At 43.4% G+C, this 26,343-nt stretch overlaps 1 protein-coding gene across 1 annotated transcript in view; it reads right to left on the reverse strand.

Moving 5' to 3' along the window:
* DNAH11 (dynein axonemal heavy chain 11) overlaps positions 1-26,343 on the reverse strand; it is a 383,233-nt gene that overhangs the window by 196,964 nt on the left and 159,926 nt on the right. Inside the window, exons 38-41 of the mRNA XM_068235964.1 lie at positions 12,475-12,567; positions 10,931-11,125; positions 5,570-5,647; positions 511-643 (exon numbers count right to left, since the gene is read on the reverse strand). Coding sequence (XP_068092065.1) covers positions 511-643; positions 5,570-5,647; positions 10,931-11,125; positions 12,475-12,567 — 499 coding nt within the window. The remainder of the gene's footprint in view (positions 1-510; positions 644-5,569; positions 5,648-10,930; positions 11,126-12,474; positions 12,568-26,343) is intronic.

Genomic DNA, 26,343 nt, shown 5'->3' on the forward strand with positions numbered 1-26,343 from the left:
GCGCAGCAATGCAACGTGGATGAGTACACTTTTAAATCGGAACATTTTTCATTAGTTTGGCAAATGTTTAGAACAAATCTATTTTTAATTATGGTTTGACTCCCCAGTGTGGGAATTTCTCTAAACTGGCCCTTGCATTAGCTCCAAGCACCCGAACAGGAACTGAGGGGAAACCTGCTGAAGGAATACAACAAAAAAATGCTGTCTGTGTCCAATTAAAAGATTTGTCGTCACCTCCTGGCAACAAAGCCTTTATCGTGTTGCTAGGGAATGTGTGTATGTGTGTGTGTGTCATTGTAAAAGCATTCTAACCTGGAACTTTCCACTGATCCAGGGAGGAAAAAGCCAATCAAGCCTCTAGTGCCTGGTCAGTTCGTTATCGGTCCGCTAACTGACCATCAGCTTCTGGCTTTGATTGGGTCGCTTTTCTTTTGGGGTTAATCACACTAATCACGCATTACCTAAAGGAATGTTGCTAATAAGCGGACATGATACTAAAAACACACGCACCATCTTTCCACTCTCTTGTGCTAGGATGGATAAAGCCAAACAACTCATCAGTGGTCACTGCCTTCGGGTTTAGATCATTCCACACCGGTTTCTGCTTGCGGTTTATGTAGGTCCTGTTTAGAGTCTTCAGCACCTGCAAAGAAAGAGAACATACATTTCTTGGTGCTGAAACACATTTTCATACCTATAGTTCTCAGCGGTGTGATATTTTTACTGTGCGCTGCATTCATTTCCGATTAGTTTCCTGATATAAAGGATCGGTAATTACCAAGACATTCAGAGTAGAATGGAAGCAATTAAGTATACAGACTGTAGTGTAATTAGTTGTGATGAAAGAGAATAAGTGCAGAAGTATTGTATATGTGCAAGAAAAGACATTATACAAATAACCGTCACAAAGCCACATCTCAAATGAAGTCACAAATTGCGGGTTAGGTTTTTTGAACACTTTTTTTCAGGGTCAATTTATGTGAAATTGAAAAAAAAGCTTAAGATGTAAATTGTAATTGTTCTCTTAGGCGGAAAATCTATGCAATTTTAATAACGTTTATTTTTAACAACCGTCATAATGGCAATTGTTTAACTACTCATGTCCTGACGCCTGAAAAATCGTGCTTATATTGTGACAGATCTTCTTGTGATGTGTCAAGAGGGGAAAAACAAGTGTGGTTGCTCAGGTAGAGGTAGCGGAGTTCAAAGTCTTTTTCATACTTGGTTGTATTGTATTATATGGTGCAGGACTATGTGTTTTAAAGGAATACTTAAAGAGACTCTGAAGCCTCATAAAATTCCACTTTTTATTTAACATTCCTCTTCTACACTATAACTCAAGCTAAAACGCTGCAGAATGCTGTGTTTAACCCCCCTAATACCCCGGGCTAGATGCAGGGAGCGCTTCCTTGTAGAGGCAGAGCTTAGTGCTGTAGCTCTGCCTTTACACTGATCACCGCCTCTCCCAGCCCCTCTCAGGCTTCGATCAGCGGTGGATTGGCGCTAATGGAGGCAGAGCTACAGCACTAAGCTTTGCTTCCGCGGGCTGAAAAATCCACGACCAGGAAAGTTGTAGGTTTTTGCCCTGGTATTTGGCGTTCTGTGCAGTATTTTAGCTTCGGTTATAGTGTAGAAGGTAAATGTTGAATAAAAAGTGGGATTTTATGCGCTTCAGACTCTCTTTAAGCCACGGCTTGGTTTCAGTTTCGCCAGCCACTGCGCCTGTTGCGGATGGGAATGCAACAGGGAACGGAGGATCGTTGAGGACCGGCGCGGGCACAGGACAGTTGCAGGGGACTGGTAGAAGCTCCAGGTAAGTAAAACTTTTTTTTTAGTTGGCTTAAAGAGAGTCTGAAGCCTTATAAAATTGATTTTTTTATTTAACATTTATCTTCTGCACTATCACCATAACGAAAACACTGCATTCCCACGGAAGAACGCTGCATTTAAACCCCCCAATCCAGGGGCAAAAATCCACGACTTTCAAAGTCATGGATTTTGCTGTCCAGGGAGGCAGAACTTAACACTGTAGCTCTGCCCCCATTAGCCTCAATCCGCTCTGATCTCTGCCTCTCCCCGCCCCTCTTAGTGAAAGAAGACTGAGAAGGGTGGGGAGAGGCAGAGATCAGCGGGGATTGACGCAAGTAGAAGCAGAGCTACAGCCCTAAGCTTTGCCTCTACCAGGAAGCGATCCCCACATTTTGCTCAGGAGATTTGGGGGGTTTAATTATAGAATTCTGCCGCAGGGATGCAGCGTTTAGCACTGGTGATAATGCAGAAAATAAAGGTTAAATAAAAAGAGAAATTTTTTAAGGCTTCAGACTCTCTTTAAGTATCCCTTTAAAGGACACCTGAAGTGAGAAGGATATGGAAGCTGTCATATTTTTTCCCTTTTAAAAACAATACCAGTTGTCCGGCAGTCCTGCTGATCTCTTTGGCATCAGTAGTGTCTGAATCACACGTCTGAAATACGCATGTGGCAAATCCAGTCAAAAGTTTGATTTGCATGCTTGTTCAGGGTCTATGGCATAAAAGGAAATAAATATGGCAGCCTCCATATCCCTCTCATTTCAGGTGTCCTTCAGGTCGGTTTTACACTTGGAGTGTGCATTTGCTTTGCAATGCCCCACTCCTGTCATATCGCGCAAAATCACAAACATATGACCCTGCAGTAGAGAGCGCCAACAGGGTCATATGCATAGCGCCGACCCCTGCACGCCACTCATCTAATGACGTATTCCCTGCTGGACAGGAAGTATGCCACCGGAATTCAAATTCCATTGTTCTGCACACGCGCGCCGCAATGCTGGCAACCTTTTTTTTTTAAAGGTATGCGTCTCCCATTGATTTACATCACTTTCAGCGGTAATGCGCTGTTGATTCTGCAGTAGCTCAGTGACGGATCGAGCACCTCTGATGGATCACGACACAATAGGTGTGTTAGGCCGCATTGCCTTTGCATTACCCTGTGGTAAAACAGGGTAATGCAACGCACACTTGCAATTCAAGTGTAAAAGCAGCCTGAAAGAACTCCACCATGGCTAATATGATGGCTGAACAGAAAAATAGTCAATTTCCACAATTAACAAGTAATTAGCAACATCACACAGGCATCTGTTATGAACATTCCAAAGGAACACTGTGGAACAGTCTTCTGGAAAAAGAGGTATATACCAGGTCTGATAAATAGCCATAGAGGTCTAATTTTCAAGAGTTCTGAGGGCAGCGGCAATCTAGAGTGAAATTAGCAGCACTCTCAAAGTGTACGCATTTGGTCATCATCTGAAAAGCCATGGTCAACCAGAAGCCACACCATTGGGATATATCAAACAGTAGTACCAAACTAAAAATATTGGTCAATGTTACCCTGTTACAACAGCACACTTCTCATCGCAGACTGTGCCCCTTTACCTTTTGTATCCATTGCAGGGTTACTTACCCTCTGTGACAATGGACCCATTCTTAAAATTGAGACTTGTGTCCATAAGTTTCCCCCAGCACTGGATAGTCTCACCCTCTGCCTACAACATGTGCAGACTAATGTAGATGATCAAGCCTGCTCTCCCTACGCTGATGCAGCTGGAGAGCCTTGTCCAGATTTCTAACTTCCTCCTGCTGTGTGTCATCTGTTCCCTGCATGATTCTGTAGTGGCCGTTGGGAACAGATGTAGCAGAAGAAAGCCAGGAGGCCTCCCCAGTACTTAGTTGGGAGCACAGAAGCTGCCTATTAGCAGGAACCAAGGATGTGTAAATATCTTCATTCTTCAGCATGCTCCCCATGCCAGAGTCTGAAGGGAGTGCTGGGACCTCTGTACTATAACACAGGGAATAATAATTGGGCATTACAAGAAATGAGAAATTTAACAAAATTGCAATGGAGGGGCAATCACTGTATCAATAGTTTGATAAGAAGCCCTATTATGGCTTAGTTTAAAACATAACTTACTGTACTGTGATAATGAGCCAAGACAAACATTTAGACAAATGCATACGTATTTAATTCCAAACCACTAGGTTATAGTATGTTAGAACCTGGGAAGGATAAAGCCTCCCCTGGTGGTCTATCAGAGAAACCATCACCATCTGTGTTTATTTACATTTTACACAGTCCCAGCTATTCTGCACATGAGGCGCCCAGTAGATGGATTTCCAGCACAGATACTCCCTTATTCCTGATGAAGCAGGCTGCGTCCCCGGAAACGTGTCCCATCCTGGAGGGTTTTTTTGAAATGTGATAAATAAAAAGTATTTTTTTTAAATTGACTACCTGAGGTTACAAACAGAAGGTAAGTTTACCACTACCTCTTTTTTATTTCCTTTTTTATATGTAAGGAAATTTTGTTATTTTTTGGCCCCTCGATTATAACACTTGTTCTGTTCTGCTCATGGGGTTGCAAGCTTCTCACCTGGAACAAGCACGCAGTGTGAGAAATTAGAGTGGAGTCAGGCCATCTGATCTGTATAATTATTCTAGGTCAGAGGGCCACAAGGTCAAGACACTGGCACTTATTTATCTTTGAGGAAGTTACCAAAATAGGCTCTAAATGTCTCTCAGTGCAAAGTTAGGCATTGTCAGTCATCTTCTAAAATCCATTTTTAAAAAACCCTGCCGATAAAGGGGCTGCTATTACTGACTTGTTTTTAAATCAACAAGGTTGTGACCTTAAGCTAGAGGACAGGAGATGTAGACATTAATGTGGTGGGGGGGAAGAACTGGAATGGGAAGTTTAATAACATGGTCAGATAATTGCTTCTCGAGGGCAGACGGTCAACCATTATAGTTACAAACTGTACATGAAGCGTTTTTTGGCAAACCTAAAATAATTGGATTTGGTGAATACCATCACACATCCTCAGGTAATTCTACCAGTAGTACTCAACCCACCACTGAGTATATAACACTGTTGGATGCAAGCACCGTCACTCCTAGACTCTAATGAAGTATCTGTGTAACGTGAAACGGCTGTCAGGCTGGGTTTTTGCTCCCTTCACTACTGGTGGGGTCTATCTCCTTGGCATAATATACATTGGTGTACTGGTGTTTGAATTGGTTTTCTCTACATTTTCTATAGGAAGCTTAATAATAAACTGGTATGTAGAAGGAAAAACAAAGCTAGCCACAGAATTTATACGACATGTGCTCTTGCTGGTGTATGTACTGACCAATTCATAAAACTGCCTACTCATAGCATTCATAGCAACTGGTCTGAAAATGCCAAATGTCATCATAACACATTTAGGCCTCTCTCAGACAGGAGTCTGAACTGCACACTTGTCAAGCACAAGCGCCATTCAGGTGCAATTAAAATGCAGGTGACTAGAAATGAACCGCAACAAGTAATGTCTGTGCACCGCTGCTGACCGTGCTCAGATGTGACTCCAAGAGTAGCTGACAGGTGGTGAACTCCCTCCCCTTCAGCTGCATGTATGAAAGAGGTCTTACTCAAGAGTTGACATGTTTTCTGTATTGCTTTTGAGAGCACATTGCAACAATTACAACACATACTGTCCCTCAAAAGAAGCCACAATCTAATAGGTAAATATGGCCTTGATTAATACATGGGGGTACCTTGCTTTTCCCCGTTCCTGCGTTTCCAACTACAAACACCGAATGACGAACTGCAAGGAGCTCTTCCAGCTGAACCACCTACATCAGACAAAAATAAAACTAGTTTTACATTACATTCTAATAAACTTAGAGGTATTATCATGGTTTGGTGGAAATTTTAGTAAAAATTAACTAAATTACTGACTTATTTTAGAAACAATTTTAAAACAAGGTTTTTAAAACTAAAATGAAATACAATTAGGAAGAATAAAAATTATGGTGATTTATATTAAAAAGTAGAAAATGATGCTGAAGCTACAAGTTTAAGGTGGAACTAAACCCAGACTTCCCTCTCTACTCTAAAAGATTAGCCACAGCACGATAGCCTCTATGGGAAAAAATGTCTTCATTACAATTTAGGGAAATCCTAAAATCCTAATAAACCACTGTGAAGTTTTAACTTGGTTTTACTTTGCAAGGAGCACTGAAAGATTAAGCCTCAGTGTTTACTGTATGGTGGAAGGGGAAAAAGTTAAAACCAGTTAAAAAGAAAAAAAATTGAAGTGGCTTACCTCAAATGAAGACACAATCATACAATTACATAGTTACATAGTTACATAGTTATTTTGGTTGAAAAAAGACATACGTCCATCGAGTTCAACCAGTATAAAGTACAACACCAGCCTGCTCCCTCACATATCCCTGTTGATCCAGAGGAAGGCGAAAAAACCCTTACAAGGCATGGTCCAATTAGCCCCTAAAGGGAAAAATTCCTTCCCGACTCCAGATGGCAATCAGATAAAATCCCTGGATCAACATCATTAGGCATTACCTAGTAATTGTAGCCATGGATGTCTTTCAACGCAAGGAAAGCATCTAAGCCCCCTTTAAATGCAGGTATAGAGTTTGCCATAACGACTTCCTGTGGCAATGCATTCCACATCTTAATCACTCTTACTGTAAAGAACCCTTTCCTAAATAAATGGTTAAAACGTTTTTCCTCCATGCGCAGATCATGTCCCCTAGTCCTTTGAGAAGGCCTAGGGACAAAAAGCTCATCCGCCAAGGTATTATATTGCCCTCTGATGTATTTATACATGTTAATTAGATCCCCTCTAAGGCGTCTTTTCTCTAGACTAAATAAACCCAGTTTATCTAACCTTTCTCGATAAGTGAGACCTTCCATCTTACGCATCAATTTTGTTGCTCGTCTCTGCACCTGCTCTAAAACTGCAATATCTTTTTTGTAATGTGGTGCCCAGAACTGAATTCCATATTCCAGATGTGGCCTTACTAGAGAGTTAAACAGGGGCAATATTATGCTAGCATCTCGAGTTTTTATTTCCCTTTTAATGCATCCCAAAATTTTGTTAGCTTTAGCTGAAGCTGCTTGGCATTGAGTACGATTATTTAACTTGTTGTCAATGAGTACTCCTAAGTCCTTCTCCAAGTTTGATGTCCCCAACTGTATCCCATTTATTTTGTATGGTGCTAGACCATTAGTACGTCCAAAATGCATGACCTTACATTTGTCAACATTGAATTTCATCTGCCATGTATGTGCCCATATAGCCATCCTATCCAGATCCTGTTGCAATATGACACTATCTTCCTGAGAGTTGATGATTCTGCACAATTTTGTATCATCTGCAAAAATAGCAACATTGCTCACTACTGCATCTACTAGGTCATTAATAAATAAATTGAAGAGCACTGGACCCAGAACAGACCCCTGTGGGACCCCACTGCTAACAGTCTCCCATTTTGAGTACGATCCATTGACCACGACTCTTTGTTTTCTGTCCATTAGCCAGTTCCCTATCCATGAACACAGACTCTTCCCCAGTCCTTGCATCCTCAACTTTTGCACCAGACTTTTGTGGGGAACAGTGTCGAAGGCCTTTGCAAAGTCCAAGTATATCACATCTACAGCATTCCCAATATCCATATTAGCATTAACTACCTCATAAAAGCTGAGCATGTTAGTCAAACAGGACCTGTCTTTAGTAAACCCATGTTAATGCTGAGAAATAAGATTATTTTCTACTATGAAGTCATGTATAGTATCTCTTAGTAACCCCTCAAATAGTTTGCATACAACTGATGTTAAACTTACAGGTCTATAATTTCCTGGATCAGATTTTTTGCCCTTCTTAAATAATGGGAAAACGTGGGCTGTACGCCAATCCACTGGGACTCTGCCAGTTGCAAGAGAGTCACAAAAGATAAGATAAAGGGGTTTATCTATAACTGAACTTAATTCCCTTAGGACCCGAGGATGCATGCCATCCGGGCCAGGTGCCTTGTCTATTTTTAATTTATTTAGTCTTGCCTTCACTTCTTCCTGCGTTAAGTATTTAATATTACAGTTAGAAGATTGAGACTCTTCTGCCTCTGTAGTTTGCAACAGTGCGGTTTCTTTTGTGAAGACAGAAGCAAAGAAAGCATTTAATAACTCTGCCTTACCTTGGTCATCCACCATTGAGTTCCCATCCTCATCCTTTAGGAGTCCTATACAGTCAACCTTTCTTTTTTTAGAGTTAATGTACTTGTAAAACTTTTTTGGGTTAGATTTGATATCCTTAGCGATTTGTTTTTCAGCTTCAATCTTTGCCTGCCTAATTTCTTTTTTACAATTTTTATTGCACTCCTTATAATTGCTTAGTGCAGCCTCGGTCCCCTCCTGTTTTAAGACCTTATAGGCATTCTATTTCCTCTTCATTTTATCTTTAACCTTTCTATTCATCCATAGAGGCCTTTTTTTATTCCTAGACATTTTGTTTCCATATGGGATATACATACTACAGTATTGATTGAGTATAAGTTTAAAAGCTTGCCATTTCCCTTCAGTGTCTTCCCCTTGTAGTACATTATCCCAGTTCACCAAACTTAGTGCCTGCCTAATTTGAGTGAACTTTGCTTTTCTAAAATTCATAGTTTTAGTGGTCCCGCTGCCCCGTGGCCTATCAGTCACCAGATCAAACGTTATCATGTTGTGATCACTATTTCCCAAATGTTCTTGAACCTGCACATTTGATACATTATCTGGTCTATTAGAAATGATCAGATCCAGTAACGCATGCCCCTAGTTGGTTCAGTTACCATTTGAGTCAAGTAATTGTCCTGTAGTGCTGCCAGAAATCTGCTGCTTTTATCAGAATGGGTAGCCTCAATACTCCAGTCAATGTCTGGAAAGTTGAAGTCGCCCATAATTATGACCTCATTTTTACCTGCAGCTTTTTCAATCTGCTGTAGTAATCGCAGTTCTGCAGCTTCATTAATAAGAGGTGGTCTGTAGTAGCATACCCCAATAAGCAATTGGCAACTTTTATTTCCACCATGAATATTTACCCAAACGGACTCTACATCTTCGCAATCTTCCTCCATCTCATCGTTGAGGACAGCTGTAAGAGAATTCTTAACAAAGAGACAAACCCCTCCACCTTTTTTCCCTGTTCTATCCCTCCTAAACACATTGTATCCTTTTAAATTAGCTATCCAGTCATGGCTTTCATCCATCCATGTCTCGGTTATTCCCACAATGTCATAGCCTTTGTCATTCAGAATGAACTCTAGTTCGTCTATTTTATTTGCAAGGCTCCGAGCATTGGTTACCATGCACTTTATATTTTTACCACCACATTTACCAATTTTGTTTACATGAAATTGGCTACTTGAATTTTTACCAACCTCCTTAATCTTTACACTGTCCCCACCCCCCTCTCCACCCTCCATAATGATAGGTTCCCACTGTCTTTTTACCTCATCTTGTCTACGTATTGAGACTTTATCCTCCCGCCTCCCTGCAGATCCTAGTTTAAAATCTCCTCCAACCGTTTAGCCATCTTCTCCCCCAATGCAGCTGCACCCTCCCCATTAAGGTGCAGCCCATCCCTGCTGTAGAACCTGTAGCCGACTGCAAAGTCTGCCCAGTTCTCCAGGAACCCAAACCCTTCCTTCCTACACCAATTTCTCAGCCACTTATTTAACTCCCTAAGCTCCCTCTGTCTCTCAGATGTAGCACGTGGCACTGGCAGTATTTCAGAAAACACCACCTTGGAGGTCCTTGCTTTAAGTTTATCTCCAAGTACCTGAAAATCCTTTTTGAGGACCTTCCATCTCCCACTAACTTTGTCATTGGTGCCAATGTGTACCATGACAGCCGGGTCTTCCCCAGCCCCACCCAGTAATCTGTCAATTCTTTCCTTCTAATGTGCATTGGCAACGCGTTTCATGGGACTGCGCCCACTGCCACATAAAAGTGCCCAGAGAGCGCTTAGAGCCAAATTTAAACGCCTCTAGAAGAAGTGGTGTCTTAATTTGTCACTAAGCACTGTCTGGGCACTTTTATTTGGCCTGAGGAAGTGGGCACAGTTCCACGAAACACATTGCCAGTGCACATTAACAGTCATTAATGGTATGGTTGTGTCTTCATTTGAGGTAAGCCACCTCAACGTTTTTGGCGCTTCTTTGTCCCCCTTGTGCCATTCAATCTCCTTTGGAGGGGTATGCTGCCTGGGTCTTACATGGCCTAGCCACCTTTAAGCCATTCCGGTTCCTTTTTCTGCAAGAGCGCGACTACAACCAGCTTGCATGGACACTCGAGTGGAGTCGGGTTCATAGATCTCCACCTGTCTACAGCGGTTGGTTGCCCTTCTGCAACTTTCCTTTGCAAGTACAGTACACATTTCATTTTTTGCTTAATCCTTTTACTGCCATGACTTACTGCACCATCGGGGCTCCCATTTTCTCTGTGTTTGTTTTTCCCTCCCCCCCACACCTGTAACTGTATGGTGAGTTTTTCTGATTACCGTAAGAGTGGGTATCCTGAATAATATAGTACATTCTACAATTTGTCGTCACAATTCCTTTATAAATACGACTATGTACAAAGGACTTTTCATGCATCTTCCCTCCACTCACCCACCCAAGCACAAATGGCAAATATTGGTCATTGAGTGTTAGAAAATGTTTGAAGCATCTCAACATTTTTTGATTACAAGCTTACGTCGATGTACTATATTTTTTGTGTGTTTGAGCGACAGTGCAGAGAAAATGACACAGCAGGAGCCGTGACCCAGTTTTCTGTGTTCTGTATTGTCAAACAAGAGCAAAAACAATAGCTTCGTCTAGAATGACATAGAAGATGTCAGGGTACCCTTTCACGTTCGGCTGACCTGCTAATATGCCAGCCAAGCCACGTCCTCTAACTTCTTACAGTAAACACATCTACTTCAACAGAGAACTTTAAATCAGTCCCGGCTTAGCCTCTTCAATCATTGTGAAAAATAAGCTATAAAAGCTAACCTTCAGGTTTACTGCAGCTTGCATGCAGTTATTTTAATGGGAAGTAATTAAAAATAAATTGATTTTTGTTTTTACTTTGAGAATAAAGCTCTCCTCGGGCTGCAAGCGAAGCTCCAGCGTGGACTGCTTAACCATCTGTTCAAACTGAAGGTCCCTCTTCCTCGGCACATCCAGAGCTGGAAACAGGTCACCGATCAGACCCATGAAAATTGGGACATCATCTGTTACTATCTTAGGTAAATTGAAGTCTCGTAAAGCTCGCATGAGTACCTGCAGAGAGGAATTAGGAGACGCACAAACACCAACATAAACATCAATTTGGATAACACTGATCATTGTACAACAGCTTCAAAATGTTAAGCTTATGACAAACCTTCAATAATTGTGTAGTTAGTACCATCATCTCTCAAGCAACCCTTGACACATACATATTTGTTAGCCATGCAGTTGTGTATAGTTTTTTTTTTTTTTCCTCAACATGTAAACAAAAAAGTCTGATACAGTACCTATGGAAAGGGAAGACTCTGGATCCTATAGAGCCTTCCCTGTCGTCTCTTGAGCCCATCGCTCCAGCATTGTCACCCTCGTTGTGTGAACTCAACCAATTGGCTGAATATGCCTCCGTGAGCCCTTGGGAAGACAGGCGGCTCCATATTGCGCATGCGTGAGCTTGCACATGGAGCTGCCCGTCTTCAGAAGCTCTCAGGGACATGAGTGCTTCCGAAGATTCCCGACATGGCAAATTAAACGTGGTTAACAGTGCTGGAACGAGGGGTACTAGAAAGGACAGGGAAGGCTCCAGAGGTCTGTTCCAGCGCTGAGACCCCCTGAAAAACTGCTTGTCGACAGCACACGCATGTGCTGTAGCACAGAACCACTCGGCTATTTTGGGTAAAAGCTGAGCATGATCACATCTGTGCTACTGCACATGCGTGAAATTTCTGCAACTGCACAGCAGCTTGGACCTGGTCAGGCTTGGCTTTTTCCACCTGAACCTGACTGGGTCCAGACTACTGCGCAAGCACATCACTGGTCTCATCACTGGTTCAGCTTGGCTGAGGAGAAGGAGGCTTCCCCTCCTGAGGTAAGTATTCCAAAGTGGCTGTAGCAAACCTAAGAGGTTTAAACACTAGAGTGCTTGCTAGGACGGCTTATTGTTTATATATATATTCACAGTACATAGCGTATGTAATCATGTCACTAACTGTACCTCAGAGTATCTCACAATCTAATCGCGATCGTATAAAGTAATTGTCTTATGTTCCTATAGAATGCTAAGGGTAATTTTTTTTTTCGGGGGGGGGGGGGCACCAATTAACCTATCAGTATATATTTGGGGTATGGGAGAAAACCAGATTACGTGGAGGAAACCCATGCAAACAAAGGAAAAACATACAGATTCCATGCAGATAGTGTCCTGGCTTAGTTTTGAGCTGAGGATCACAGCACAGCAAGGCGAAAGTACTACCACTACGTCACTCTGCTGCCCGCAGAATACTGTATTTATTCATTCATTCAATAATAATATCAGTATTTACTTATGAGACGTAAGACTTAAATATTTAGGTTATATGAAGAAGGACTTCTGGAAAAACATTATTTTTAATCTTACAACATACCTGATCTTCTGGGCGGTTACCGTCACCTCGTTTTAATGATCCCGCCACTACAAGAACTGACTTTACTGCTCTAAGACCCCAGTCATAGTGATCCTGAAAGTACATAAAATAAACCCAACAATTATTTATGCTTTGAATTCTAATTTTGCTTTTGAAGCCCACAAATAATTCTGATTTTATGGGAAACTATGTTTTTTTCCCCTTACATAGTGATACCAACTCCAGCTAGTGCTTGTGGACCACTGTAAATTGGCACTAGTCTGAGTTAAAAATGCCCCAGCAGAAAACAGGAAGCACTGGTCTGGAGAAAATGAATACTGATCATAGTGCCTATTTCTGAGTAGCACTTAGTAACAACTCTCAGTTACAGATTACCCAGATAGCTCATCGTGAACCAGAACTCCTAGGAGTGTGTAAGGGGCTGAAAGGGATCAAAAAGCCTCATTACTAAAATGCGAAGCAAAACAAAAAGTTTGCCTTCGTAAAACAGAAGGCATTTGCGATGATTGAGGTTGGAGTGAGCATATGATGTCTCCCACAATGCATCACTGCTGAATATGCAAACCATCCTTTGTTGTCCCTGTAAGCTAATCACACCTCCAGAACCGCTGGAATGTCAGCTTGTTAATTGTACAATGCAATTTGTTTGGAGTAAAGACTCAAAACAGTTATCACAGATACAGTGGTTTGCAAAAATATTCGGCCCCCTTGAAGCTTTCCACATTTTGTCATATTACTGCCACAAACATGAATCAATTTTATTGGAATTCCACGTGAAAGACCATTATATTCTCTTAGACAACCTCTGAGGCCGTCACAGAGCAGCTGTATTTGTACTGACATTAGATTACACACAGGTGCACTCTATTTATCATTAGCACTCATCAGGTAATGTCTATGGGCAACTGACTGCACTCAGACCAAAAGGGGCCGAATATTAACACACACCCCACTATGCAGTTATTTATTTGTAAAAAATGTTTGGAATCACGCATGATTTTCGTTCCACTTCTCACGTGTACACCACTTTGTATTGGTCTTTCATGTGGTATTCCAATAAAATTGATTCATGTTTGTGGCAGTAACATGACAAAATGTGGAAAACTTCAAGGGGGCTGAATATTTTTGCAAGCCACTGTACAGTAAATGCTTTGCAGTTCTTTCTGTGCCAGGTTTTGGTTTTCTTCCTAGTGCCTGAATGTAAAACATTGCTATACATGGCAAGAGGTGAATCAGTTTCAGAATTAGATCTGCAAGAATGTCACATGGGCTTCTGGTGAGGACATAGGCTTCAATATGATGTTATATGATGTTATAATATGTTAAATGATTAAGACATGTACAAGCGGTTCTCTCAAATACACAGTAAGGCGCATACACACAGTCCTGGGTTAGAAGTGAATCAACGTATACATGGCTGTAGAACTAGAATTCAAAAACACCACATCACCAACAAGAAAAGTCAAAGTGATGGGGTTGTCCAACTAAGTACAGCCATGCCTGGATGAATAAAAGTCCTACAAAGCTGGAGCGTAACTATATGGGAGCATTCCCTGTGACCGCAGGGGGCCCAAAGCTGTGAGGGGGCCCCCAATTACTACTTCAATTAAAGATAAAGGGGTCCATCCCTTCGATCAGGTGTTTTTGTAGCTACAATTGTTATGGGTTTGAAGATTAAAGGATACCCAAGGTGAAATGTGACATAATGAGATAGACATGTGTATACAGTATAACAAATAACTATGCTGTGTTCCTTTTTTTACTTTCTCTGCCTGAAAGAGTTAAATATCAGGTGTGTAAGTGACAGTTTCAGTCGGAATCAGGACTGGGTCAGACTGCTGTGTGACCCTCACTGATAAGAAATTACAACTATAAAACACTTTACAAGCAGAAAATGGCTTCTGAGAGCAGGTAGGAGATAACAAAAAAAAGTCACTAGTTCATACATTTTAGCTCTGGCATACTTCAATAAATGTGTCATTGAGCAAAAACATTAAAACAGTAAGAAGTAAATTTAAATATAAAACTGTGGGATATCTTAAAAAGTCATTTTTAGGATAGATACAAGCGTTTATTTCATTAGTTTATTTTCACCTTGGGTGTCCTTCAAAAGGTCCACCCTTGTGTTAAGACCCTTACAAGATGGGCCCCAAGGCTGGGAGGGTCACCAGGGGGAGGCAAGGGGAAGGGTGTAAACATTGGGGGCCCCATCAAAGTTTTTCTTGTGGGCGTCATCAAAGTTTTGCTGGGGGGGCCATGTTTTGTAGGTACGCTCCTGCTACAAAATACTTCATTAATTCACATTCCACGGATTAACGTACCTTTAAAGAGGAACCGTGACCAAGAATTGAACTTCATCCCAATCAGTAGCTGATACCCCCTTTCCCATGAGAAATCTATTCCTTTTCACAAACTGATCATCAGGGGGCTCTGTATGGCTGATATTGTGGTGAAGCCCCTCCCACAGGAAACTGTGAAGACCATGGTCCTAGCAGTTTCCTGTCTGACCTCGTTGCATTGTGGGAAATAGCTGTTTACAGCTGTTTCCAACTGCCAAAAAAGCAAGCAGCAGCTACTCCCACTGACACCACCTACCAGCAGTAAAAATATCACCATGTGATAAATGTCAGAATGTAACTCATGAAGAGGAAAGCTTTTACAATGGGCAAACACTGACTAAATCATTTATACATAATTATTGTAAAATGAAGCACTTTTTCATTACATTATTTTCACTGGAGTTCCTCTTTAAGTACACATAGCACTATTCTTAAAATAAATCCACAACTGTGTTCCAACAGAACAGCAGACAAGACTCGTGCCCTGATGGTAGGACCACCACACCATCATCCTCACTAGAAAATAAGCGTGTAATTAAATTCCATATTTAGATAATGTGACCCAACAGCGCCTTAAGTAGTTTATGGCTCTGTGTGGAGCGGGAGTTAATTAATGCAACAATATGTCTCATTTAATTGACCATTTTAAAGCCTAATAAGTGATTAGTGAATCCTCCCTGAAGAAACAGTTATTACCCATGAATTAAACTCTTTAATGCAGTGAATCACTTCATTGATTTCCCTTTAATTCAAAATGAACCTTTTAAGTACATATAAAAACACCCACTGGCTTATTTAGTAGGCAGTTCTAACAGCAAGGATGATACGCAAAGTGCAACAAACCATGGCAATAAAGTTTTCTCTTTACTGTAGTGCTGCTAATGGTTGCTTATGGCTACATCAGTTTTCACACTGAATTTTGGTGCACTGAACAGCCAGAATCAAGCCATGTACAAGTTACAATGACCCCTGTGCTGTTTATATGACTGCATCTAAATGACGGATGATAAGTATGTTTTAAGGCTCATACACACATCAGACCATAGTCTTTTGATAATGAAAGATCACAGACCAATTTTACCCCCTTCCATGTAGTATGAGAGCCAGGGCCGGATTTACAGCTGAGGAGCCTATAGGCACAGAAGTTCTGGCGCCCTAAGCCCCACCCATTAGCATAAGCCACACCCCCAACTCACGCCCCCTTTTCTTACGCCAGCTAATCTAGATATTACTAAAGGCAATTAGAGAATATCAACAATATGCAGATATTGCCAATGACATGAAGAATTTACCAAATATAGGCTATAGGCGGGAAGCAGCTGTGTCATGCCTCCCCGCATAGAAACAGCACACTGTTTGGGTATACCCAAGTGATGTCACACTAAGGACTGAACTTGATCCTTACAGGTGACACTTATTATATTAGGAGCCTCATCAGTGTTCAAAGGAAACCTTAATCCTAAACATAACAAATTGACGCCGTGTGTGTGTGGAGTTGTGCATATGCTTACTGCATCTCCCAGTATCTGCATCAGTTTGTCCGTTATCCTCCCCGTTCAAAGGGTCCTGGTCAGCACCCTGTGACTCTCACATTCTATGCTGTGTACGCGCAGTATGTCCACCGGGTACGTCTTGGTGCGGGAGTGCGCATGTAAAGCACTTGGGGTTTCCAGCAAGCGTGGTCGCAAGGCGCCCAAGTGGACATACTGTGCATGCACAGCATAGTATATTTGGGTCAGAGGGCGCCAACCAGGTCCCTTAGAATGGGGAGGAAAACAAGCAAACAGAGGCAGATGTCGGCCCACGGGCGGTGCAGTAAGCATATATACAACTCCCCTCACACACACAGGCAATTTGAGGATATGTTTAGCCGTAAGGTATCCTTTTAAAGAAATATCAGGCATTTGTGAAAATGGGGAAAATGCGATCCACTTACCTGTCGTTTCCTCCAGCCCCTGGAAGGCTATGTGTCCCTTGCCACAGCTCTGCTCCCAGCCAGTCCCCCAGGGTCCCCTCGGTTGCAGATGCCGACCCGGCAAGGTCAGTATCTTTTGCGCCAGCGCCGCATGCGATCACGTGGCCGGGAGATTTGTGCGCAGGTACAGTACTTCTGCACCTGCACAGAAAGCTCCCGGCTACGTAAGCATGATTGTGCAAACACAGAAGATACCGACTTTGCTAGGTCGGCATCTGCAACCGAGGGGACCCTGGGGGACTGGCCAGGAGCGGAGCTGTGGCGAGGGACAGGGGCTGAGGAAGCAACAGGTAAGTAGATCACATTTTCTTTCAAATCCCTAATATTTCCTTTAACAGAGATACTCGCTTCGCCTTTTCTAGCTGAGAAACTACATTACTCTTAATCCCCCCCCCAAGTGGTTCCCCTCCTCATTTGACACCTAGACCTGGCCTGCAGCAGTGTTTCTATAGGGGGTCCCCTCAGCACTGACCAGCTGTCACCTGACCTGAATACAGCAGCAATGACATCTGATCAGGTCAGGGGACAGCTGGACAGAGCTGCCTGTCACCCTATGGACACACTGGATAGCATCACAAGATTGCCTGTGCAGGGGGGGGGGGACGCTGTTCTGAAGCAGGGGAGGGGGGAGCATTGTAGTCTCTGCTATGGAAAGGAGGGGGAAGAATCAAAGGTCCCAAGCCTGTGAATGATAGGTCAGTCACTTACTCTGTCCCTGCAACTGGCTGCACTGCAAGAAGTCTGTTACTGCATGCTGGTCCCTGTGATGTGTCTTCAAACAGACCCGGGCACAGGCTGCACCAATAGACACGAGGGAGGGGGGCAGAGCTGTAGCCCACACACTGTGCAGCAATCATCCTAATGCCAGTCCACTTTGTGTAACAGCGGTGCTGCTCTCCACCTCTCGGCTGTCACTTTACAGTACAGACCCTTTGCCTGCTGCACCATGTGTGAGGGGGAGGGGAGGACGGAGCTTTGTGTACTTAGCCTGACTCTGCTTTCTCTTCCTCCCTCCCCCTTCACAGATAACTAACTTTCTCCCCTAATAGCTCCCTGCGGCTTGGGAGTGAAAAAATAAATAAAGCCAGCCGGGACAGTGGGGACGGTGCACGCCGCTCTCATCTACCCTACATCCCCGCTTGCTATAGTCTGCTCCCAGCTGAAATGTAGTGCTGCGTCCTGACTCCCTGCGTGTGGTAAATGTATACAGCGGTAGGCGGGGAGTCGGGACACTCGCTGTGCAGCTGACAAGCCTGACATTGCGACGTGAGCAGCGGGCAAGTGGATTTTCTTCTGCTCTGCCGCTCTTGACTCTGAGGCACATTAAAGACCCGCCCCTGTCCAATATGGCGCTTGTAGGCACGTGCCTAGAGTGCCTTATGGGAAATCCGGCCCTGATGAGAGCCATACCTACACAGTCTATTCTATGGAGCTGAACTCCCCATCAGACAGAAATCTTTGCAAGATGCTGCACACAAAGATGCTGTTGACATTCAAAAGATCAGTATCTGCAAAAGATCTGTTCCTGCAAAATGCATTCATAGTCTATGAGATCTGCAGATCATCATACAGGGCTCGTTTCCACTGTTGCGGTCCGGAATCGCCTGGATTCCACCGCAGAAGAAATCGCATGCGGCTGCGTTTCCGCATGCGGATTTCCCCACGATTTCACATGGCAAGGAGCCAGGCGAATTTAACCATGTCACTGCCTGAGTAAAGCTCCATAGCAAACCATGCGAAATCGCACGCGAAATCGCGGGGAAATCCGCATGACAAAGCCGCATGCGATTTCTCTATTAAATGCATTAGCGGCGATTCGCCCGCATTCCTCCCGCACGCGAAATCTGACGGCTCTGCCGTGCAGATTTCTGCCGCACCAAAAAACGCTCCCGCCGCCGCACAAGTGGAAACAGCCCTATCCACTAACATTGACTATGCGAATTCGCATGCAGTGCCCGTATGCGGATTCGCTATAGTGGAAACGAGCCCACACACCTTGTTTAACAGACATTCATCTGCAGATCAGATCCACCAGGATGGATTTTCAGATCTGCAGATGATTGTCTGATCTGCAGATAAATGTCAGGTAAACAAGGTGTGTATGATGATCTGCAGATCTCATAGACTATAAATGCAATTTGCAGGAACGGATCTTTGGCAGGAACAGATCTTTTGCAGATACTGATCTTTTGAATGTCAACAGCATCTTTGTGTGCAGCATCTTGCAAAGATTTCTGTCTGATGGGGAGTTCAGCTCCATAGAATAGACTGTGTAGGTATGGCTCTCATACTACATGGAAGGGGGTAAGATTGGTCTGGGATCTTTCATTTTCAAAGGACTATGGTCTGATGTGTGTATGTGGCCTTAGACTCCCTAATCAATATCTGCTATTATGCATATACTGCAAGTACTCCCTAATCAATCTCTGCTATTATGCATATACTGCAAGTACTCCCTAATCAATATCTGCTATTATGCATATACTGCAAGTACTCCCTAATCAATATCTGCTATTATGCATATACTGCAAGTACTCCCTGTAATGATCTGCTCTGCTTTCTGCACAGGCAGACAGCTTTTTGACCATTTTTTAGGTCTGAGTGCTGCAGGTCCCTGGAAAAGAGACCTGTCTTCACTCTGCAAGTTGCAGAATTGTTGTTCTGGTGAGGAATTTGCATCCACTTATCATGCAAATTCCTTAGCTGCTTCCTTTGATGGCTTGCAGTATAAATACCATTTCCTCCCAGAATTCCCTGCTGGTCATGAAGGTTTGTTCCTGCTAACTTGCCTGGAGTCTCAGCCCTTTCCAAATTGTTTGCTAATATTATCTGTATTGCCTAGTTCTGTCTATCTGTTGCGATTGTTCTGTCGCCAGCGGTGGCCGATAGAAAATCGCTGTGTTTGGATAGCATTCGCCCTAGCGGTAGAGGCGGTGGTTCCTTCTGTATTCTGCCTTAGGAGTGTAGCCAGAGCAGCGGTTGCTACTGGTTGCTCCATCTGTCTGTCTGGATCGCAACCGCCCTAGCGGTAGAGGCGGTGGTTCCTTCTGTATTCTGCCTTAGGAGTGTAGCCAGAGCAGCGGTTGCTACTGGTTACTCCTTCTGTCTGTTTTGTCTGGAATGAATGCTTGCTGTCGTCTCGGTGAGGTAACCGTTTAGCAAGCGTTCGCGTTCTCTTGTTTTTGTGTTTCTTTGGTTAGTCAGGGTTGGTACGCTTTGTCGCTATTGCGCTTATCGTGTGGCGACCGTGCCGTGCACGCGCTTTGTCGCTATTGCGCTTAACGTGTGGTGACCGCGTGTAGTTAGTCCTGTCTGCTCCTTTGTGTTAGATTATAGTTTGTTATCAGTTCTGTCTTTATTCTTCCTTTGCTCGGTCTTACTCAGTCTGGTGTCGCTATTAGCAATCGCCATTCTTGCGATTGCGTTCCCACTTGGTCTTCGCTGTTGTGTGTTCACCATCGCCGGGTGACGACTAGATTGGTGGGCACAGATACATTCTGTCTCTGTGCTCACTCTCTCTTTCTAAGGGCTATCTTGCCCTGCATTGCTTCACCTCGTACAATTCCCATCTGACATCTGTGGCAGTGCAGAGGGGTTATTCCTCTGCACTCCACAGCTCCATCTGCCGGTGGGAATTTCTCTCTACATGTGCATTGCACCAAAGCTGGGTTCTGTTGTTTTAAACGCTTGTGGAGGATTTTCGCAGTGTCAGCGCACATCTTGTGCGCTGATCACGGAAATAATTCCCCATTCGTTACACTCCCTAATCAATCTCTATTATGCATATACTGCAAGTACTCCCAAATCAATCTCTGCTATTAAGCATGTACTGCAAGTACTCCCAAATCAATCTCTGCTATTATGCATGTTGTGACAGATAGCGGAGCCGCCGCCAGAACGCACGTGGCGGCGGACTCCGCATCTCAGACAGGGGCCTCCGCAGTCCTGCCGGCGGGTGGAGTAGGGCAGGCGGCGGAGTCCGTGAGCTCGGCGGACTCCGCCGCACAGTTGCTGCCTGGGGGGGGGTCGCCCGCTCTCTCGCCGGCTCAGAGTCTCCGAATTACGCGCGCACGCGCGAGGAGACAGGAACTTTATTACTCCAGAAGAGGAGTCAGCTGACCAGGCCGGTCAGCTGACTCCAGCAGCAGTCTGGATTGGCTGGGGCTCTGGGCAGCACTGAGTAGCTCTCTGGCTACATATAGGACTTGCTGGTCAGTAGCAAGTTGTCTGCTCTGCCGTCATGAATACTTAGGTGTAAACGCTCAGACCTTAGCTCAGTCCATAGGTGTTGATACCAAGGACGTCACACCTCAGTTAGGATTATATTGTATATTTATCTGTGTTTTGACTCTGGCTATCCCTGACTACTCTCTTCTCTTGCCGATCTTGTACCTCTGCCTATTTGATTCAAAGTTGCCGATCCAGCCTGTTTACCGACTCTGAATCAGCGTTCCGTTCCTGTACTGTTGCCGTCCCTCTGTTGCCGAACCTCTGCTTGTCTGACCTTTCTCCCTCCAGTGGAACGTCTCCCACTGGTGGGCTATCTCTGAGGCTTGCCTCTCCGAGACGCCTGCCCTAGCAGACGATTACTGCCAAGGGCCGTGATTCCTCTATCTGCGTGGCTTGAGGATCTCAAACACGGGGTTCCCATTCAGAGGTAACCACACCTCTGAGGAATTGCCGTGTGGTGGCTATTTCCACATACGTGCAAATTATTATTGTCTCATTGTCTATTGTTGTATTGGACGTCTAGAGGTTAGTTGCGCTTGTATTATTGGTGATTCTGCAGATCATCAATAATCGGGTGACATCTGTATTATTGGCGATACTGCACATCACCAATAATCGGATTCTCTCTGGTTGCTTACACCGATCCTTACACATGTACTGCAAGTACTCCCTATTCAATATCTGCTATTATGCATATACTGCAAGTACTCCCTAATCAATATCTGCTATTATGCATATACTGCAAGTACTCCCTAATCAATCTCTGCTATTATATGCATGTACTGCAAGTACTGCCTAATCAATCTGTGCTATTATGCATATACTGCAAGAGGGAAATGTTTCTTATGTTCCCACCTTTGCGGGTTCTGTGATATTTTGGAATACTTACCTTTTTTATACTGTACACTGTTTGAACCTTCTGACCTCATTTATGACAACAGCCATAGTGTAAATGTATGTATAGGCAGTCCAATTGGATAATATAATGGACTAGCAATCACTTGCACTAATATAGGGATCTCCCCCCCCCCCCCCCCCCAAAAAAAAAAAAAAAAAACTGTACTTAGAAACTAATATGTGCGGATAGTAAATAAAGCTTCAGAAAAAGCACATGTTTTGCAGTAGTAATAAGTGAGAATTTGTGTATACACTGAGAATGTTCCTCAGCAAAGAGGCTTCCAGAGTTCACTAGATGTCACTCTCACTCCTACCTGTAATGCTGGGTACACACGATGCGATTTCCCACTTGATCAGCGGGATCGATCGATTATTTTCGACATGTTCGATCGGGTTTCGATCAATACAGCCATCAATTTTGCATACGTGTGTACCCAGCATAACTCCTGCCTCCCTTATCGCAAATGGGAGAGGAGCACCTTGGTATAAACAAGGAACAATAGCTAGTGGTAGGAAAGACTTCTGCCCTCTTCTGGCAGACCTAACTTCCCCTCCTGCCGTAGACCATGAGGCCATTTTTTTGAAAAAAGATAAAAAGTAATACTATATTATATAGATCTAGAGAAACTAGAGTTAATGAGATAGTTTAGACACAGTGCTCTCCCTAGGCCCTGTTAGCCGGGTGCACCACCCAGATAATTTTGGTGAGCACCTGACTGTCATCGGCTCACCTCCTCATACTCCTAAGCAGAGGTGCACAGCGAAGCGCCAGCCTTGCATTCTCCGGTGAAGAAATTGCTCGGCTTTTAGACCCTAAATCTGGAAATAATCATAATGCCAGGGAGGTTAAATTAGGCTCAAGCAGTGATGCTTAAACCCAAAAATGGCCTCTACCGGTTTTGCCTACACCACTAACACATGTGTATGGTCTTACATGTTTTAACATGGACACACTATTATAATAATGGGGGGCTAGTATGGTTGAGGTGAGCCTGCATGAAAATCCATAGAGATTAGTTCTCCAATCACAGCAACATCTATATCTTGAAGATTTCTAATTGGCTGAAAAGTGTGGGTGTGTTATTACTACAGTCTATCTGAAACCTAGCAGTCCGAGAGGGTGGTGTTAGCTGAATTTCTCTATGGACGTTCTCACTAGCTCACCTCACCCATACTAGAGCCAATAATGGGAAGTAGCAGCATTGGTTGTATGCTGAAAGCTTCCTGTACACACTTAAAGCGGATCTAAGATGAAAAACTAACTATAACAAGTAATGTGTATATATATCTTATCTAAAGTTTAGATCGTTTACACAGCACATCTAGCTGTAAACAGCTTCAAAAGTTTATGATTATTTCTGTGATACAATGAGGGCAGCCATGTTCTGTTTGTCACATTGTCACAGGCTGAGGGCTGGAGATGCTATAAGCTTGCCTGTGTGTAAATTCAGTCCCCTCTGCCTCTGAAATCAATGGCTAGTAACCTCCTCCTCCTCCTACCCAGACTGAGCTCCCATAAGCCCTTGCTACAGTGCCAAGGGACAAAAGGAGCTGTGGGCGAGGCTTGTTTAGTTCATAGGGAATTAGAGTATTAAAACAAAACAAAAAAAGTATTTGGCTTGAGGAATGCCCTATAAACTATATGAAAGGAACACAATTATGCAATGAGTAAAAGTTTATCTTGGATCCACTTTAATACGCCCTCTATAGTAATATGCTATTGTGCAGGATCTCAAGCTAAACATTTCATATAATCACCACATTTCTTTTTCCATAAATTATATTTCCTGCAAACAGCATTTTCTTTAAACATCAGCTCACTTTTTTTAAAATAATTCTGATTTTGACATTCTTAATTTTTCCCAAGAAACACGAAAAAAATAGAATTAATCACATCTGTGAGGTGCTGTTCTATGAATAAAAATATCAAACCATGTTTATCAAACAAATCATAAAAATATTCCTATTGTCTGTCCCCGTTCAAGATAACATTGTAAGAAAAAGTTTAATTACTCCATAATTGCTGCAGATTTTAAACAGATAATATACTCGCAGATGGCGGAAGTGTCATCCATGCCTAAAGCTGCTATTGTACTACAGAACGGTAGATTTTATTATAAATTACCTGTCTTAAGCTGGGATGTCTACATTATCCTCTATAAATGGGGTGCTTATTACCTATGACATAGAAACAAAGCACTAACTAATTTTCACGAGAACGTGTTCTGACTGGTAGCTAATGACGCAGTTTCTTTAAAGTACAATTAACTACTCCAAAAACGACTGCGGGCAAATTGTGCGAATAAAGGCATTGTCAAAAAAATGAATTGTAGATATCTTGAAGCAGCCACTAAAAAGTGTTTTCCATTAACAGAGCTTAAAGAAGAATTCCGCAAAGGTTTAAATGATTGGCCATTAAGGTCACCCTGTCACAGATCCATGCTTATAAACCAACTGTTATATTGCAAAACAGAGGTTCATAAAGAGATGGTGTAGGGATGGTAAACCAATAAAACCAAATGCAATTCCGGACAGGGCACTGACTGAACTTAAAGGACAAAAAGTGAGAAGTATATGTAGGCTGCCATATTTATTTCCTTTTAAACAATACCAGTTGCCTGACATCCTTGCTTAACTATTTGGCTGCAGTAGTGTCTGAATCACACCAGAAACAAGCATGCAGCTAATCTTGTCAGATCTGACAATAATGTCAGAAACACCGGATCTGCTACATGCTTGTTCAGGGCCTATGGTTACAAGTATTAGAGGAAGGGAATCAATAAGCAGGAAAACGAGGCAACAGGTATTGCTTAAAAGGAAATACATATGGCAGACAAGGCTGGACCTAGACTTTCTGCTATCTGAGGCAAATTTGTGAGATGTGGCTCCCCCCCTCTCCCAGTATAATAACCACCCAAAAGTAGGTAGCCTGTAGGGGGCAGCAGGAAGGAAGGGGGTATTAGGCACAGTGGCGGGGAGGGGGGGGGGGGGGGCGGCGCTTCCCCTCTAGCTATTAAGCGCAGCAGCGTAGTATGATCAGGCAGCGGGCGGGGATGGCTCACCTCTTACGCGTTCCAGCGTGTGTTTCACCCTCGTTACTTCCTGCAATGCTGTCCTCTAACAGCACAGTGAGCGGCATTGCAGGAAGTGACGAGAATGGAATGCACGGTGGAACGTGGAATAGGTGAGTCATCCCCACCCACTGCCTGAATATACTACGTTGCTGCTCTTAATAGCTGGAGGGGGAGTACAGATCGTGGGACCCAGGTGAGGGGGGGGGGAGGGAGGACTGACCCCACCTCCCCGCCACTAACACGGTAATCCTGGTCTGGCAGTCAGCCAAGCAGGAAGTGATGCTCACTTAATGTGGCCGAAGCTAACACGTGCCTGGAAGCGTACTGCTAAAATACGCTTCCGTTCAAGCGTGATGCATGAAACTTGTTGCAGGCATTTGAAAAAACACGCGTCCCCATAGACTTGCATTACTCCGGGTTCACCGCACATCGTTTCAGAGCCGTAGAGTAACGTAGGTGTGCCCTTGTGTTGTGGATGCTGCGAAAAGGTTGCTTTCGTCACAACACGCCGCACAGCATCAGTATGAAATGCCCCATAGACCAACACTGCCCTAGCGGTGGGGTACGGTAGAGATTCCGCCCTCCCCCGGTGTAAAATGGCCCTCAGTGGCCCTTTAGCTGACATATAAGACATATAACAAAGTGAGAGAAGCATGTGTATGCTCAGTGCGAAGCCTACAAGCCTATACAAAACTAGGATGAGTTCCTGTCTTTTCACTGTATAGGTTAAGAATTCAAGTATACAAGGTACATATCCTCTTCAAAACGGATTTGAGTTGGACTGTAGCACAACTCTCACTAATAAACTAAGTACAGGCCTAAAACTCTTTCATGTCAGAGAAATACTTTTGGGGTGTAGAAGATAAAAAAAAAGGACAGCAGTTCAAGATGGGAGTTTTGCAATATTAAAGGTTGTGTCCCAAATTTCAACCACCGAATGACAAGAACATCAGAAGTGGATAATTTGAATTTGAATCCAACCCCAAGCCAGGCTCACGGTTACCACTCTGAGCTGCGGATTTCCAGCCTGAGCCTGGCTGGGGTGTTACCGTCAGGGGGGTTAAGTGAAATGCTGAGCGATTTTTAAGCAAGATGTTGGGCAATTTCTGTTGCTGCTGCAGAACTATCTTCAGCACCATGCATTGCTTTTCACTTTTTTTTTTTTTTTTTTCTACATGAACTTTAATTTTTTTTAAAAACTTGCAATAAAAAGACATTGCCCCTTCCACATACCAACTGGCACGGTCCGAGCAGCTGAACTGGACAGTGTGGAGCTTTTCCGCTTGCACAAAACAGTAGAATCTCAGAAAAATGCATCTGTATAAATACACAGTGTATGACCAATTCTGTTATA

The sequence above is a fragment of the Hyperolius riggenbachi genome, chromosome 5 (assembly GCF_040937935.1).
Source record: "Hyperolius riggenbachi isolate aHypRig1 chromosome 5, aHypRig1.pri, whole genome shotgun sequence".
Classification (NCBI taxonomy): domain Eukaryota; kingdom Metazoa; phylum Chordata; class Amphibia; order Anura; family Hyperoliidae; genus Hyperolius; species Hyperolius riggenbachi.